Raw genomic sequence first — 16,726 nt, forward strand, 5'->3', positions numbered from 1 at the left:
TAAACTGCTCTGAGACTCCATCGGGTAGTGAAAGGTGGGGTATAAATCCAATCTTTTCTAGTTTCTATGGGGTTTCTTTCTGCTATCTTGTTTGTTTTATCTTTTAATAGGTGGGTGTGCTTTTCTGTGATCCTTGACTTTCAGAGTCACAGAAGTGCAAACTAAGTGTAACTTTGAAGACTGATACCCTTGGTGTTTGAGAAATTACTGGCAAAACAAGCCAACAAACAAAAACTCTCCCCCAAAGTGAAACTGTCATCAGATCTCCCATAGATCAAGGTCTGATTTTAAGAGCTGTCCAAGGAAGATCTAGTGATCCCTCTAGTTTGAGGTTACTGTGAAGCACTATGGGAACTACCAAAAGACTGCATTGTTTCAACCTAGACGCAATACTTTTTTTATTTGCATTTTATTTCAGGCTTCTTTGCACTGATTTCTTTCCTGAAATATGTACACATTTTTCCACAGGAATTTTTTTTGGTGCATTAATACATCTAAATTATACATTGTACATATGTTAAGCATATACATTATGTTGATTGTATGTTGACATTTGAAACAGAAGCGCTACAATATGCATACGCCATGTGAGCAAAAGAACAAAAGCTGACATACAAAAAGCTATTGAAAAACCCACAAAAGGATATAAAAGGAAAGGAAATGAGGAACATTCACTCATTCCTAGCCACCTCTCCTGCACATGTAGCATCAATGTGACAAAGATCAGTGGCTCAAACTGGTATCACGATCTCACGCTAACTCAGCATAACGGTGAAGAGATCCTGGGTAAAATGAGGTGCAAGGCGCTTTTCAAGATACTTTTTTCCCCCTGTATACACTTATTGTCACAATAGTGGAGAATGGGAAAAAATGTATGTGGGAAATTGTAACAAGCTGAGAAAAAGGTGAGACTTAAACAAGTAACATTAAGAAGTGTTTGTAGGTATTAGACCTGCTCGTGCGTGCAGGTGTTGGAAGGCTCCCTCTGTATCTGATGCCCTCCTCTAGACAGGGAGGTCTAGCTATTCTTTCGCTGGCAACAGAAGCAAACTTTCTCTTGTCACGGACTGCAAACCCTCTGGGGAAATTACTACTCTGTGCCAGTTGCGGCTGGGAAACTAATATAAAAGGTAATTTCATGGCAACAAAGCCCTAATTAATACCATCCTCTGCTAAAAAGGTTTATGCAATTGTAGTACATGATCATTTTTCCTTAGTTTTTTCCCCTCATTAACTGGATGAAAAGGCCAAAGTGTTTGGACTATTGGTACCTTTTTTGGCCACTAGTAGCGCAGAAAGCACCCCTTATTTCTGTGTATTAATGGGAAATTAGTAATAATAGTAATAACAACAACAACAACAACAACAACAACAACAACAACAACAACAACAACAACAACAACAACAATCATAATAATAATAATAATAATACCTTCTGACAAGTAGTAATATCTCATTTGAGCAACAGAGCAGATTCTATTAACTCAAACATTTCTTCTGTAACCTGGTTCACCTACTATAGTTCGATTTTTGCTGCTCCTGACAATTCTCCACTGGATTTTGATAGTATTGATTTAGATGGTGTTCCTAGCTGGCGGCTGGTAAATCCAGAGGAACTGCTTGAACTAACTGCTGAACTTAAATCACCAGGCCCAGATGGGATCCCAGCTGAATGTCAGCGAGGCCTCTCTCGAGCCCTGGCTGCCATGGGAGTGGCTCTGGAATGTTAACTTCCTTTTCTTCTCAGTTTCCATTATCTCTGTCTGACCTTCAGTGCCTGGTACAGTATTTCTCTTGGGGAAAGTGACCTGTTACTTTGGCGGGCTTCTACCTGGCCTCTGATTGGCCCTAGGCCATCAGGGGGTCTCCTTGAATAATGTATAACTGTTTGCTTCGTGTGTTTTATGTTAGTTCTAACACGAAATGGTTAAGATATCTGCATACTCTCATATTCTCAATAAACTTCTTTGAATGAAAGCTATTGGGAACTGATTGCTGCAGGAGTCTGACAAAGTGTTAGAACTCCTTACAGTTCCTGCCTGGACTTGTACCCAACCATGACTGCCGGTGATACCGGGAGCGTTCCGGTTACCACCACTGAGGAGGAACCGACTCCCACCATGACTGTGACAACCACGACAGCGGGTGGTGATGCCGGTGGGGATACTGGTCAATTGGGAAGATTCTGGCAAGAATCCTATTCCTGGTCGTATGCCCTGGGCTGCACCGAAGCAGCTGGGCGATAACTCCCGACCCAAGACTGTCTGCCTATAGCCAACACTACGGTAGCCGCTACCCAGAAGAGTATGGGAAAGACTACGGAAAAGCGGCTAAGAGTGAGGAAATGCAAGTTGAGCGGGTGTGGCAAGAACTTATGGAGCAACATGAGGAATTATGCCGGGACATGCAAGAGATGGTGTTTGACGTCCCCCAGCTCATTGCAGATGCAGTGAAGCATGAAATGCATGCCGTCCTGCCGGACGAGGATGGAGGAAAAGGGCAAGACCAGCTGCGCAACAGGGCACAGGCTAAAGATCAGGTGGTAAGCATACCAGTTCCCATTAATCCTCTGGGGGGGCCAGGCGATCAGCAGCAGGTTAGGGCGCTGGGACCCCTGTGCCACTGGCGCCGGCACCCAGACCCAAACAGCCCTGTGAAATGTTGGATGCCACCTTTGATGGAGACCCTGACAAACTGTCCTTCTTCCTGCTGCAGGTGCACACGTTCTTGAGGGACTGGTAGGTAGGTAGAAAATGTATTGTATATGGCCATAGGCCTTTACAATTGAGAGTCGTTAGAGATAAAATGCAATTACAGATATAAAGATATAGTACCTCACTAAAATATAGTAATATAATACATATTTATGTGGTCCCTGCAAAGACAATATGAAGACCCCTTGGAATTGGAGAAGGTGCGAACCTGCCTGCGAGCCTTGCGACAAGGAAATAAGATGGTCCATGAATTTCCGGATGAGTTCAAGATGTATGCGGCTAAGGGGCAGGGATGGCCTGAAGAAGTCCTGATTGAACAGTATCATATTGGGTTAAATCACCAGATACTGGAGAAGGTCCATCAACCCAATGACTTTAGCTGGGTGGATCTGTGAAGCCAGCAATGCAGAGAACCGACTCAAGCTGATTAAAATGCACCTCCCTAGGCCAGCCCCAAAGACACCGGGGGGGGGTGAGGGGAAAGGCCCACGATCCAAGCCTAAAGAGCCCATGAAAGAGTGGTGTATGAAGCAAGGGGTGTGCCTAGACTGCGGGGCTCCGGAGCACAACACTGCCTTTTCAGGGGGGCCCTTGTTTATCTAGATGATATCTTATTATACTCCCCCGACAAGAAATCACATGTGAAATTAGTGAGGGAGGTGCTGCAAACACTGTATGAGAATAAACTGTTTGCGAAGCTGTCCAAGTGCGAATTCCACAGCACAGAGGTGGATTTTTTGGGCTATCACATCTCTCCCAGAGGTTTGGAAATGGACCCAGCTAAGGTCAGAGATGTCCTGGGATGGGAGGCACCTAGAACCTGATGCCAGCTCCAATCCTTCCTTGGGTTTGTGAACTTTTATAGGGCCTTCATCTCAAACTTTGCCCAAGTCAGTCTACCCCTCACGGACCTCCTGAAAACCAAGGGAAAGGGCCTGGAGAGCACCAAGCCAGGCGCCCGGCTGCTCTGGATTACAGAGTGTCAGGAGTCATTTGACCGCCTCAAGGCACTGTTCACTTCGGAGTCCATGTTAGCTCATCCCGATGAAAACAAGAAATTTATTGTACAAGTAGACGGCTCGGATGTGGTGATGGGGGGGGCGATCTTGCAAGAGGGGGCTGATGGCAAATTACACCCTCTTGCTTACGTATCCCGCAAGTTCAATTCGACTGAACGCAACTGGTCAGTGTGGAATAAGAAAGCTGGGGCGATTAAGCTAGCACTCTCCACGTGGAGGCATTGGCTGGAGGGTGCCAGGGTGCCGTTTGAGGTGTGGACAGACCATAAGAACTTAGAGGCGTTGCGCACCCCTCATAGCCTGAATGGTAAACAAGTGCGCTGGGCAGAGTTCTTCTATAAGTTCCACTTCACCCTCCATCATTTTCCCGGGAAGTCTAACTCCCTAGTGGACGCCCTCTCGTCCCTCCCCCAACACAACAGCCAAAGGGAGAGCATCATTGACTCTATGTTCACACGACTGTTGGTACAAAGGGCATAGACTGTTTGTCCCCATTCCCGGTGACCCTTGTGCTGAATGATGTGACTTGAACTTGCCTTGCCTAAAAATCTGAGACATTTGCATCCTGTCTTTCATCACAGCCTTCTCAAACAGGACCCGGGGCCGAACGCCTGGAGGCCGAATCGACCGTGCCCCCCCCCCCCCATGGCAGATGGTGAACCACATTTCGAAGTCTCTCGGATTTTGGACTCGAAGCTAAAAAGGGGGGGGGGGGGAGGCTCTGGGGAGGGGTAGAATGTCAGCTAATGCTGCCATGCTTTGGAATGTTCAGTCTAAGGACGTGCTCCCTCGCCTCCCCCACTCCTTCACCTCCGCTTGTGCTTATCCTGCAGGTGTCCTTGAGGCTAGAGGCACTTCTTCCCAAGCTTCCCACTGGGAACCTAACAGCCGAGTGTTAGCCCACGCTTAATAATGCTTGCTTATTGGCTTTGTAGTATAAAGGGGTCTCCTTTGAAGGGGGTATATCCCAAAAGCCCCGTGCCTCGCCCGCCATTCCTGACACAAGAGTTCATGCTGTCTCAAGTACTTTCTCTGTCAATAAACTGAATCTTCTGAAGACCTGGTGTTGAACGTGATTGACTGGGAACCCTGACACTCAGCTGATAGCTTCATTTCTGGTGCTCTTCCTAGTCCATATTCTGTTTTAGGACTGAACAAAACTTGCTATCATAATGGGACAGGGGGGAATGGCATGTGTGCGCGCGTGCATGAGTGTGTCTGCACCTGGAAGTCACGGTGACCTCTGGTGACTGACCCCTATTGGGGGCTTGGAGGATAGTCAGAGAGGTGGCTGAATAACCCTGCCCCCGCCTCCAGTATTCCAAGGAGGTCTCCCATCCAAGTACTTGTCAGAGTCGACCCTGCTTAGCTTCCAGATCTGACAAGCTATCCAGGTCAGGGCTTTAAGTAACTCTCTCAAAGAAAAGGCTGCTTCTAGGGGAAGTTGAACAGAATAGCTTTCCCTTAAATTGGTAAATCAGATATTCCACCGAGGACATGAAACAGATTGTAAATGTTTGTGTACAAACAAGTTACCTTTGCTACCTTTAGGGAATTTAGCAGAGGACGCACATGATAGAAAAAGGTGTTCGCATACCTATAACACGGAGAAACCCTAAAAGGCTATATCCTAAGGGAACAAGGAGGGTTTGTTTTTCCTTCAAACTTTGAGCAAGAGGGGATACTGGTTACCCACCCCCACCCCGGCAAGTATTCTACATCTCTGGAAGGGATATGAAATGCACTTACTCTAATGTCACGAATAAGTTGTTGCGTGGGTGTTTCAATGGGAACTTTGCTGTCAATGACTCCTTGGATGGCAAAGGCCCAACGCATGGCTTCATTCAGTAGCTTGGTATAGAGGCGGTATGAGTGCTTTCGGCCATGCACAGTGATGTTCCAATAACCTGCCAGCACACACAGAAACAGGCAGTTAAACTGGATGTACACCCCAGTTTGGAATGATAAAACCATAACTGAGGCAGTGAGGGAGAAAAGTGGGAAGAGGCTATAACCTGATAACAATGAACACCAAGTTTTTATCACATGGTGCCGCTGTAAGGTGGTCCAAACTAACAGGAGTAGCACCTTAAGAGGCAGCCAGAGGAGTCTTTGGTACCTTTGTGTGTGCCTCATAGGTTCAGCAATTAGAAAGCCACTTAAACCCCACTTGAGTAGATCTATAGCATCATTCAAACAAAAACAACACACTATTTCTCTCTAAAGCGGGGTCCCCGACCCTGTTGGGCCTGCAGGCAGTTTTGGAATTCTGTGAAAGGATTGGGAGGGTGCCACCGAAAAACAACTGCCACAAAATGTTGGGAGGTTCAAAGACAGGCATCCTCCTACCATGGGCGCCGCTGCTTCCAAATGGGTATTCCCTGTAGAGTTAAAACAGATGCCTCCATGGCTCTTCTCAAGCACCTCCCGCACTGAGGATGCGGAGGACAGCTTTGGGAAGGAACTGCCTGATTTCAGTGTTCAAAAAAGGGGGAAGATTTGCTCCCTTTGTGGCCATAGGGAGAGCTTTCCAAGGCCTGACACAAAACAAAGTCTGTCTTTCATGCCCTAACTGAGGACACAGAGATCATGTGACACGCCTGCCTGGGATAATCTGGTAGGGAGTGAGCAGAGGCTCCTTGGCTTTTCCCCCCTGTTCCACTGAAGACCCTTTGGATTCTGTCCCCAGGACTCGAGAAACAAGTGGGACCCAGGAAACACATCTGTAGGTCCTGCTGCACCCCAGGCACCATGTTGGTCACAGGTGCTCTAAAAGAACCACTGAGCTGAATCTCATGGTATGTGGGGGTTAGTTCTGAACTCCTCTTCTGGGTTTTACCCCGTGTGTACAGAACAAAGACCTGACTGGACTCTGCTGATAGAAAACAGAGATCTTTATACGTTCTAATAATGGAAATCCTTTTAACTAAGGCTGAACTCGGGATCTTCTTCATGTAAAACCCGAGCCCTCCCTACAGTCTGCTATAAATACCTCAGGTAACATACAAATTGCAAAACATAATGAATTTCCTGGAGTACCATTACACAGCTGCCAGAGGAAGACTTAGCAACCACCTTTGTGTAACTACTCTTTCCTGTTTCTTACCTGTTTCTTTGAAGACTCGTTCATCGGGCTGGACCACTGAGCAAAGGCTGTTGAGCACAAGAGTCCCAAGCTTGGTGGCTGTGCGCTCAGATGATTTGTAGTAGTCAAGGGCAGTGCTGGTCAACACAAACCAGCGTTTCTTCACCTTCAGAGAAGACGTCTTGCTGCTGTTTTGGACCTCCTTATGAAGCCACCCTGACAGGGGAGAGGACAACAGAAATCAAGGGGCTGGAGGAAAAAGTAACAGCTGGCCTGAGACCGCCTAGAGAGCTGAGGAACTGGAGACTCACCACACTCTTAGCCACTACACTACACCTGCTTGCATGGCCTTTGGCAACGGTGCCTTGGGACAGTATCCTGTGTTAAAGCCACAGGTCCAATTATGCAGTCTTTTACTGCCATTTTACTCCAATGGTGAGGGGTAGTATTTGGGTTTTGTGCCCAAGGCACCAAAATGCATATGTCTGTCATTGCCTCTGTCTTTTTACCTCTCACAAAAAACTCCTGCCCATCGACCCTGGATTCGCCTTTGGGCTTCTGCAAGAGAGAGATCCAGTGGTGCATCTCCTCAGGTATGTCACTGTTGCAATGGATGACGCGGTTTGCTGTGATGATCACAAAAGAGTTTGGCCTGCAAAACATAATGAAAGTAGGACACCTACTAAATTCTGCTTGATGCCACAGCCCAGATCAGAAGTACTGCAGTTCTCTCCTTCCCACACACTAGACAGACTGTATAGCCTCTTATTCCCACACATTACATTTTCCAGTTATTGTGGAAGAACATCCTCTCCCCAAAGTGTCTACTTTATGCAAATGAAGCCTCCTTTAACAACCTTCCAACAACTTCCATTTTTCAATAAACCTTTTCTCTGTCTCATTTTGTCCGCATGATACATCATACATCTAACTCCCAAGTGGGCCCCAGGATATGCACAAAAAATCAGCACAATAGTGCCATGCAGGGATAGATGTTTCTATCCAAAAACTGGGGAGAGTTTTAAAACCTCTCCAAAGTAAAAAGTGACACATCTGACAGAACAAAAGATGCTTGGGTGATGATTTGGATTTGCAATCCCAAATGGCATCCAGTATTGCTTCACTCCCACCAGGACGTAAGGGGACCAGGGAAAAGGGAGAGGAGGGAGAGAAGATGAGGGTCGTGCAGGGGACAAGACGAGAGGGAGGAACAGTGGCCGCTGGAGAGGGGAAACTGAAAAAAAAATAGGTTTGAGGAAGGGGAGAGAGAAGGGAAAGGGGAGAGGCCCATGAAGGGGAGGGGAAGTGGAGACAGTGTGGAAAGGGAGGGGCAGTTGTTGGGGTAATGAGATTCCTCCCAAAGGTCCTCCACTTTTGTGTACACGTACACATATATATAGGAGCTGCGGTGGCTCAAGTGGTTAAGATGCTGAACTGCAGGCTGTGGAAGGTCAGTAGTTCAGCAGTTCGAGACCCGAGTTGCCGCATGACGGAGTGAGCTCCCGTCTCTAGTTCCAGCTCCTGCCAACCTAGCACTTCGAAAGCAAGAAATTGCAAGTAGCTAAATAGGTACCACTTCAGTGGGAAGGGAACAGCATTCCGTGCGCCTTGGTGTTTAGTCATGCCGGCCACATGACCACGGAAACATCTTCGGACAGCGCTGGCTCTTCAGCTTTGAAACGGAGATGAGCATCGCAACCCTAGAGTCGGACTCGACTGGCTTTCGAGCAAGGGAACCTTTACATTTTTACACATATATACACAGGTCTCATCGTTCCCAAAACCAGGTGCTGCCCCATGTCTAGATGTCTGTAGAGCAGAAAACGCTCCTATCAAATGGCAAAGGTGTCTCATTTCTCCAAAATGTTCACTATGGGTATTCAGCAAAAATAAGACGTAGGAAAAATGGGTTGATCTTCAGAACAGATAAAGCACAACTCTAAGATTTTCACCAAGCTCTGCAGTACATGGACAGGCCCTTCCATCTACTTTTATGTCCATGCAGCTTTATTTGTAGAAAAGAAAAGCATCTGTGTTAGAGAAAATGTACCCCTAGCATTAAAGTAGCCTTGTGTTATTTAGAGGGATTTTTTAGAAATCCAACATTATGCTAATATCCTTGGCCTTAACTGGAACGGAAAGAAACCCCATTTTCAGGTTAAATTACACAGAAGAACAGATTCTTAATTTTGCGTTCCTCTCACAAGGCTGTAAGATTATTCTGTTATATTACTTTTCTATCCCAACCTCCTTCCAAGGAACTCAGAGCAATGTGCACCGTTCTCTTGTCCTCCATTTTGTCCTCCCAACAAGCCTGTAAGGCTGGTTAAGCTGAAGGAGAGAGGCTGGCTAACACAAGGTCACCTCAATCAGCTTTCCAGCAGAGAGGGGGGATAAAACCTGGGACATTCCAGTCCTAGTTGGATGCTCTAATAGCTACACTACCCTTGTTCTAATAGCACCTTCTCCACTGGCAACGGAAGGGCTATGGAAAGGCTATTTCCAAAAAATCCACCCCTCTGAAAGTAGAGAGCAGGAGTCACAGGGTGATAGCGGGGAAGCAAAAGAGCCCCAGCACCATCCTTTAGTGCACTGGCCTGCAGATTCTGAAAAATCCTCAGGGAAGAGCACCCCAAGGCATGGCCCTGGGCCACACTGCTCCCATGTAGCAATCCCTCTTCACAGCATACACTGTATTAGCACACAGGGGCAGAGGCTATAGATAATTGCAACCACCTTCCCAAAATGGGAAACACCCATAGCTCACAAACAGTAACACACAGCTACCAGAATTTACTAAGAGAAAAACAGTTGCTCCAAGAAGCCTCTGGCACTGAAACCACATTGCTAAAAATAAACATAGCCATTTGGTATGGCAGTTTGGGAGCTATTTATTCTGGCAGAAGGCATTAAGTGGCTATTTAACTGTTGCATTTATATTCACCCAAATAAACTCCAGGAGGATTTCATATAATATTTTTCCCCCCGTTATACAACTGTTGGGAGGGAAGGCAGCATGGTGGCACAGCTCAGTCTTGTCAAATTCAGAAGCTCAGCAGGGTCAGTACTTGGAAGGGAGACCTCCAAGGAAGACTCTGCAGAGGAAGGCCATGGAGATCCACTCCTGCTTCTCACTCGCCTTGGAAGCCCCTTGCTTTCATAAGTTGGCTGTGACTTGATGGGGCTTTACACACACACACACAGAGCTGTCACTGTACTGAAAACGTTTGAAAAGTATAAAATGATTAGCCAAATAAATAGACATAGTCGTTGCCTACCTGTCAGGATTGTCAGAAGCACAGACAGAATCGATAAGTCCCACGTCCAAAGTTCCCTTTAAAACCACACAAAAACAAGCCAGACCCAAACATTATTCTACTGACTCAAGAGTCTGTCACGTTCTAGCATAACGAACCAGAATCCAAGATGGATATAGGCAGATGAAAGGGCACACTATGCATACAGGAAGACGCTTGATTCTTAACGGCTGGGGTCACCACATGCAGTGAACAGATTAAGCTCCTACTGCAACAGTGTCCCTGAATGCACCCCCCTTGCTTTTTCCAGCAAAAATGATTGGATGCCATCCATTCCAGTGTTGAAAGGGTAGAGCACTATCCTTGGAGACAACTGTGGAGTCTGAGCAAAACCTGCCCTGTGCTCCTGACACCAGGTGGCTTGGCATGAACTGAACTGAGGGATCCCACGGGAAAGAGATGTGCTGCACCCCAGTGCTCTTCACCCCAGTGCTTCCTACAATACCATTTTCTTAATGGATCCTTCTCTTATGCCCAAACCCAGCCATTTTCTGGTATCTAAAAAGCGTTCCCCACAAATAGCTCTCCTACTGGACTGCACAGTTATTATTTTTATTTATTTTAAACATTTCTGTGCTGCCTTTCCACCCAGCTTAGTGTGTCCAAAACGACAAATGGTTCAAACAATTAAATAAAACAAATAAACACACAGACACACAAACAGAGGATTTAGTGAAACAACAAAGTCTTCAGGTGCTGGCGGAAGCAATGATCTAGGAAGACAGATGAATCTCCCTGGGGAGGACGTTTTGGCACCACAACTGATAAAAACAGGTTGCTTACCTGTAACTGATGATCTTCGCGTGGTCATCTGTGCATTCATACTCTGGGATATAGTGCGTCTGCGCCAACCTCGATCAGTTCCTCTTGAAAGTGAAAGGGATTTTTTCTTGAAAGTGAAAGGGATTCTTACCGGAGGCCAAGAGCTCCCGCAGAATAAAATTTTCTTCCAAACGAATCAAGTTTCCTTCCTTTTTTCTCAGAGGGGGTGGAATGACTGCATCTGCCCTTGGAGGAGGAAGTGACTACGACAGAATTAGGTTTAGGGTGGGTAAACAGAAATTCAGCACCCTGCTCCTGCACCGTATACATATGATCTACCCTCCGGCTCGAGACGGGTGTAGATGCCGGGTGAGACCATGGGACTTTAGCCGCCTGAAGGAGGACCGAAGTCATTGGTAAGGCAATCGGTATAGAAGTGTCCATCTGGACGATATCGAACACGAAGTCTGTCACAGTAGGCGGGGGCTGTACCGTAGACAGAGTGAGCGTGTTAGACATCCATTTAATGAAATCTCCGTAGGATTTCAAGTCTTCCGAAGGGGAGATTGGAAGATTATCGCCCGCTTGTTGAGGCGGCAAGGGTTCCACCGGAGGATCAGGGTTTTCGTCCCCTAATTGGGAGGAGGCATCTGAAGAGGCGGAGTGCCCAGACAGCTTGGAAAATGATGTAGGTAGCATCGGTATCAATGGAATCGGGTTCGATGGCTCTTTAAACTTTGGAACTGTCGGGTGCGACGGCTTGGGAGGTTTGCCCATTGGCCTCGACAGATGGGGCCTCACAAACTCCGACGTTGATGGAGGATCTCGATACTGGGAAATGTGTGAAGAGGTGGACTGACAGTCCCACTCCACTGGTTGGGGTAGGAACCACGGCATACTGCCTGTAAATGGATAGGCCCCGTACATGTATTGCCACTGCCAATGATCCCAGGAGGGCGGTGGTGGTGGGTAGATCGGTGCCGATGGTCGGCCTCAATCATCAGGATGGAGTTGTGAAGGACGGACAAATGCATCGGCTCCATGGTCTGAATGCAGACTTTCAACACTGGAAGACCGGGAGATCTGTGTCAAGTCCATATCGTGCTCAGAGTCAGTGAGCTGGACAGGACGCAGCGAAGGCGACTGAGGTACACCTTGTGGCTGCTCTCGCCTCGAAAAGTCAAGGGAAGCAGCCTCCGTAGGATTCAGTTCCAAGACCCTCTGCGGGGTCAGCGGAGATAGCGCAGGGGGAGTTTTCTTATGCTTTTTATGCTTGACTGGCCAATCGTCCTTGCCTTCCCTGCATTTTTTGGAGGGAGTATGGGCTAAGGACTGAGGTGTCTGGGCCGAGCGTTTCAGCACTGGGCGGTCGACATCTACGTGAGTCGATATCGGGGACAGCGCAGCCGTCAATGCTGAGGCAGCAGTCGACACTGACACAGGCCCTGAAGTGTCCTCTGACGACATCGGTGGAAGTGCTAACTCCAAAAGCACGACGCGAAGTCTAGCAGCTCTGTCCTTCCTTGTCTGCTTCGAAAACTTCGCTTAATGAGCACAAGAGTTCACTCGGTGCGATTCCCCGAGGCACAAAAGACAAAGCGAGTGTCCATCGGGGGGGCGGGGGGGATCTTGCTGCCGCACTTAAGGCACCGTTTAAAGAAACCCCACCTCTTGGACACAGGTCGGGAGAGGGGGGGAACACACAACAGAGTCCAAAAGGAAATAAATCCGTAGAAACAAAGTCCTTTCACTTAGCAAAAATAAACACGAAAAAAACAAAGAAACTTCGAAGAAAAACGAGGAACAGGCCTAAAAGCCCACTTTTTTTACTGACCGAAGCGGAGAAGATCCTACCAGCGCGACGGCCAGAAGAGAGCTGGCAGGATTGTCGTGCCCCTCCCTTGGTCATGTGCAGTGGAGCTGGTGCGTGACTGGGGAGTGGGTGCAAAAATCCCTTTCGCTTTCAAGAGGAACCAATCGAGGTCGGCGCAGGTGCACTATATCCCAGAGGTGTGATGCACAGAGACCACGAAGAAGACAGGCTCTTACTTGGCTTGCCACCCATCTAGCATTAGATGGTGGTGGCAGCAGAAGCAGGGCCTCTGAAGATACTGGAGTAGTTGGGTAAGTTCATATGGGAACAGGTGGTCTTCGAGGTATTCTGGCCTGAAGCTATATAGACTTGAATTGGGCTGGAAGCAAACTGGGAGCCAATGTAGATGGAACAAGACTGGAGTGATACGGTCCCTGTGACCAGGGCTCTTTTTGTAGACAAAGCCCAGCAGGAACTCATTAGCATAATAGGCCACACCCAACAGCAGGAACTCATTAGCCTATTGGACCACACCCCTGACAGCACAGCTCATTAGCACATGTTACCAGAAGTGTGGTTATCCAGCTACACCCACCTTTTGCTTCTTATTCTGTTTACCTTGTTTGTTGTCAAAACCCAGGGCCTTTTTTTGTAGCAGGAACTCCTTTGCATATTAGGCCACACACCCCTAATGTAGCCAATCCTATTGAGTTTCTGCTGTTGGATGTGGCCTATTATGCTAATGAGTTCCTGCTGGGCGTGGCCAACTTGGGAGCCAGCCGGAACTCCGTTCCTGTGCGTTCCTGCCCCAAAATAGCCCTGCCTGTGACCCACTCCAGGCAACATTCTGGCTGCAGTATTCTGTACGAACTGTAGCTTCCAGACAGTCTTCAGAGGCAGCTCCATGTAGAGCACATTGCAGTACTCTAATCTAGATGTCACCAGGGCATTAACCACAGTGGCAAGATCTTTTTCACTGATCCTGCTCTTGAACACAGTGATAGCAGACAGGGGAAAACAACCGCCGTCAGTTGCCAGACAGCCAGAACACTAACAGCCCAACAGCAATCTCAAGCAAGAGTTGCTCTCTTTTGAGCCCACTGACTTCAAATGACTGAGAAGGGTGTAATTTTCTTTGGGACTGGATTGTAAGACTTCCCCATCCAGGTCAGACCACCACCTGATGAAAGCCACTCACCACAGCGTTCTTTGGATTCGCTTGTTCATCCTGCATTTCCCTCAGCTGCTGCTCTGTTGCGCTGTGCACATGGCTCAGGATGTTAAACCAGTCACTGACAAAAAGACAGAACCACGTTCAGATGGGTAATAAGATTTGATTTTTAAGACCAATCAGATGGGGACAACATTCACCTTAATGTTGTGGCATTATTGATCCAGCTTGTTCAGCAAGGCGGGATATACATTGAAATAATAAATAAATAAATTATTCCCCTTGTATTTTCAATAAATCAGAGCCGGGGGGGGGGGGTTGAATTGTCCTCCTTGGTAACCTTTATAAGGAGCTGACTCATACTGAATTGGACCACTGAATCACAGCATGTTTTGTCCAGGCTTGAAGAAGGACTTCACGACCATGAGCAGAGTGATCCTTGTCACGCTCTGCTACTGGGGATGGAGGGACTGAATATGGAGCTGTCGACATACAAGGCAGAGTCACTAACACTGAGCTGTGGCCCCTCCTCTGCTACAGAGTTGAATACCAAAGGATGCAAAGAGAGTTATGGCCAGTGTTCCCTCTAAGCTGAGTTAGTGTGAGAACTAGCTCACAGTTTTTTAGCCTCCGGCTCACACATTTTTGTTTTAGCTCAGGAAGGGATGGCCCCAGAGCAAACTAATTTATGCAGCAGCCCAATCGCTCGCTCACAACTTTAATGCTAGTCACTCACAAAGTGGAATTTTTGCACACAAGACTCTGCAGTTTAGAGGGAACATTGGTTATGACGGCTACTCAGCATCAGCAGTGGAGTCGAGTGAGGCTCAGGGAAACTGACTTCCTCTCCATAGGCAGAGGGTGTGCCTTCCCTTCTGCCTAATGCTGTTCTTACTGCTGCAATCAGATGCCACTGCAGAGCTCGAAAAGACCAAAAGGACATCGACCTACGGGCCTCTGGCAATTAATTAACACATGGCAGACAAGGGTGCCAGAAGTGTGGAGCTGATGGCACACAGAAAGAGGACAACAGAGTAAATAGCTCCAGAGAGAATAAGTGACAGGAGCTCAGATGCTTGCAAGACTTTGATGCTTATCCTGATGGTCTCTAACATTTGACTGGTGATACCGTGACTGTAGCCTAAAACACACTGACAAAGCTGTCTTGCTCCAGATGTCCACTTCGACACAGGATTTCAGATGGATACATGAATATATCCAACTGGAGTTACAGCATTAGGCTGCAAGATTGTTTTATTTGGGCTCAGGAAGTTTGCAAGATATAGCAACTGTTTACATGGTAGAAATTGTAACACCAACTTCTATTTCCAGGGCAGGATCAGGAATGCAACAGACACCTATTCCAGCATGCCATACCTGGCATCCTCTGGTGACTCAGCGACTATGTGGTAAACGCGATCACTTGTCACAACGTCAAGAGCATTCTCCTTCTCATGAATGTCCACAATCTCTCTGGAAAAAAATGAAAATGGTGAGAACTAGAACACCAAGGCTGCCTGACAGAGGTCATACCTATCCAAGAGGTCCAGTGCTTCCCCCGATCTCCTCTCTGATCTCCTCTCACCAAATAATTAAGCAAAAGTATCCAAAATGGAAGAGAAAAAATGCACAGGGTTGGGAATGAGGAAGCAACCTCCGTCAGGAGATTGCCTCCTTTTGATCAAAATGGATTAATTCTCTCTACTATAGAGATATGGCGTGATCTGGTCCATTGGGTCGCGAAGAGTCCGACTCAACGGTGTGACTGAACAACAACAACAACTATAGCACCAAAACACCATTAACAAAGACAGAAAAACTGCCTTAAAATTAGGAGAAGCAGGGCAGGGGCCAGGGAAGCATCTCATCAGTACCAACTGATCTCAGGGGATCCAAGTATGGTGAAAGTGGCTGGGAGACAAGGCCCAGACAGCTCGGAAGCACTTTTATGCTCCAAACGGAACAGGTAAGTGGAATGTGAAAGTGCGATACCAGAGCCTTCCTGGTATACTTAGCAGTGAGAGACGGCACCACTGGGGATTTTAAAGAAATTTCTGAGGCACCCTCACATTCAGAAAGCAGGATCAAAGGTTCGTCTTCCAGGAGGTACCCCTTCTCTCTCACAGCTTCTAGCTCTATGTTCAGAAAGCCTTTGTTCTAAACTCTCCCCTCAGGACCAATTGTATGTTGTTATTACCCACCATGGGTCCTAAGATGCTTGGGAAAAAAGTGAGTATATACATATTTTAAAATAGTCTCTTATTTCTGGCACCATAACAAAGGCTACAGAGAAGACTCAAGTCTGGTCAACTGGCTAAGCCTTGTCCTAAGAGTGGAGATGTGATGGTGTTCCATACTTGGCCTTTCTGATGTCAATCGTCCCTTTGAGCTTCTCTTCACTGTCATTCTCAAAGTACATCAGCTTGGCCTCTCTCAGAACAAACCAGCGCCGCTTCCAGTTCCTCCGGGACAGTGTGGACATGCCGCCTCCCTTCTTGTAAAGCCAGCCTGACTTCAAGGCCTCTTGCTTGGCCCGGAACCACATGAAGGCCTCATTTTTCAGGACACACCAGCGCCGTCTCCAGGGGTTCATCAGGCCTCCTGCATGAAGGAAGGGGAGCAGGTTTTGTTGAACTATCTGCGACATCAAAATGCCTTCCTTCTACGTGGCATCAGCCCGTGACTAGACACCAGTATGATCAAATTCCTGATAATAGCAGTTCCCTGAAAAATATAAAGGCCTCTTATAGAGGCAGATTGTAAATTGTGTGCTAACAAGTGGGGGGGGGGGATGTAAGGAGCCTATCTAAAAATTAGAAGATATTAGCTTCACGAACTCCCCCCC

At 47.3% G+C, this 16,726-nt stretch overlaps 1 protein-coding gene across 1 annotated transcript in view; it reads right to left on the reverse strand.

Annotated features, from left to right (window-relative positions):
- The window catches only part of LOC107113208 (unconventional myosin-X-like), a 124,573-nt gene that overhangs the window by 25,381 nt on the left and 82,466 nt on the right, over positions 1 to 16,726 (reverse strand). Inside the window, 7 exon segments of the mRNA XM_015414503.1 lie at positions 5,483 to 5,640; positions 6,840 to 7,034; positions 7,328 to 7,470; positions 10,097 to 10,152; positions 13,909 to 14,002; positions 15,259 to 15,354; positions 16,239 to 16,482. Of these exon segments, the coding sequence (XP_015269989.1) occupies positions 5,483 to 5,640; positions 6,840 to 7,034; positions 7,328 to 7,470; positions 10,097 to 10,152; positions 13,909 to 14,002; positions 15,259 to 15,354; positions 16,239 to 16,482 (986 nt within the window).

The sequence above is a fragment of the Gekko japonicus genome, unplaced genomic scaffold (genome assembly GCF_001447785.1).
Source record: "Gekko japonicus isolate JY-2015 unplaced genomic scaffold, Gekko_japonicus_V1.1 scaffold446, whole genome shotgun sequence".
NCBI lineage: Eukaryota > Metazoa > Chordata > Lepidosauria > Squamata > Gekkonidae > Gekko > Gekko japonicus.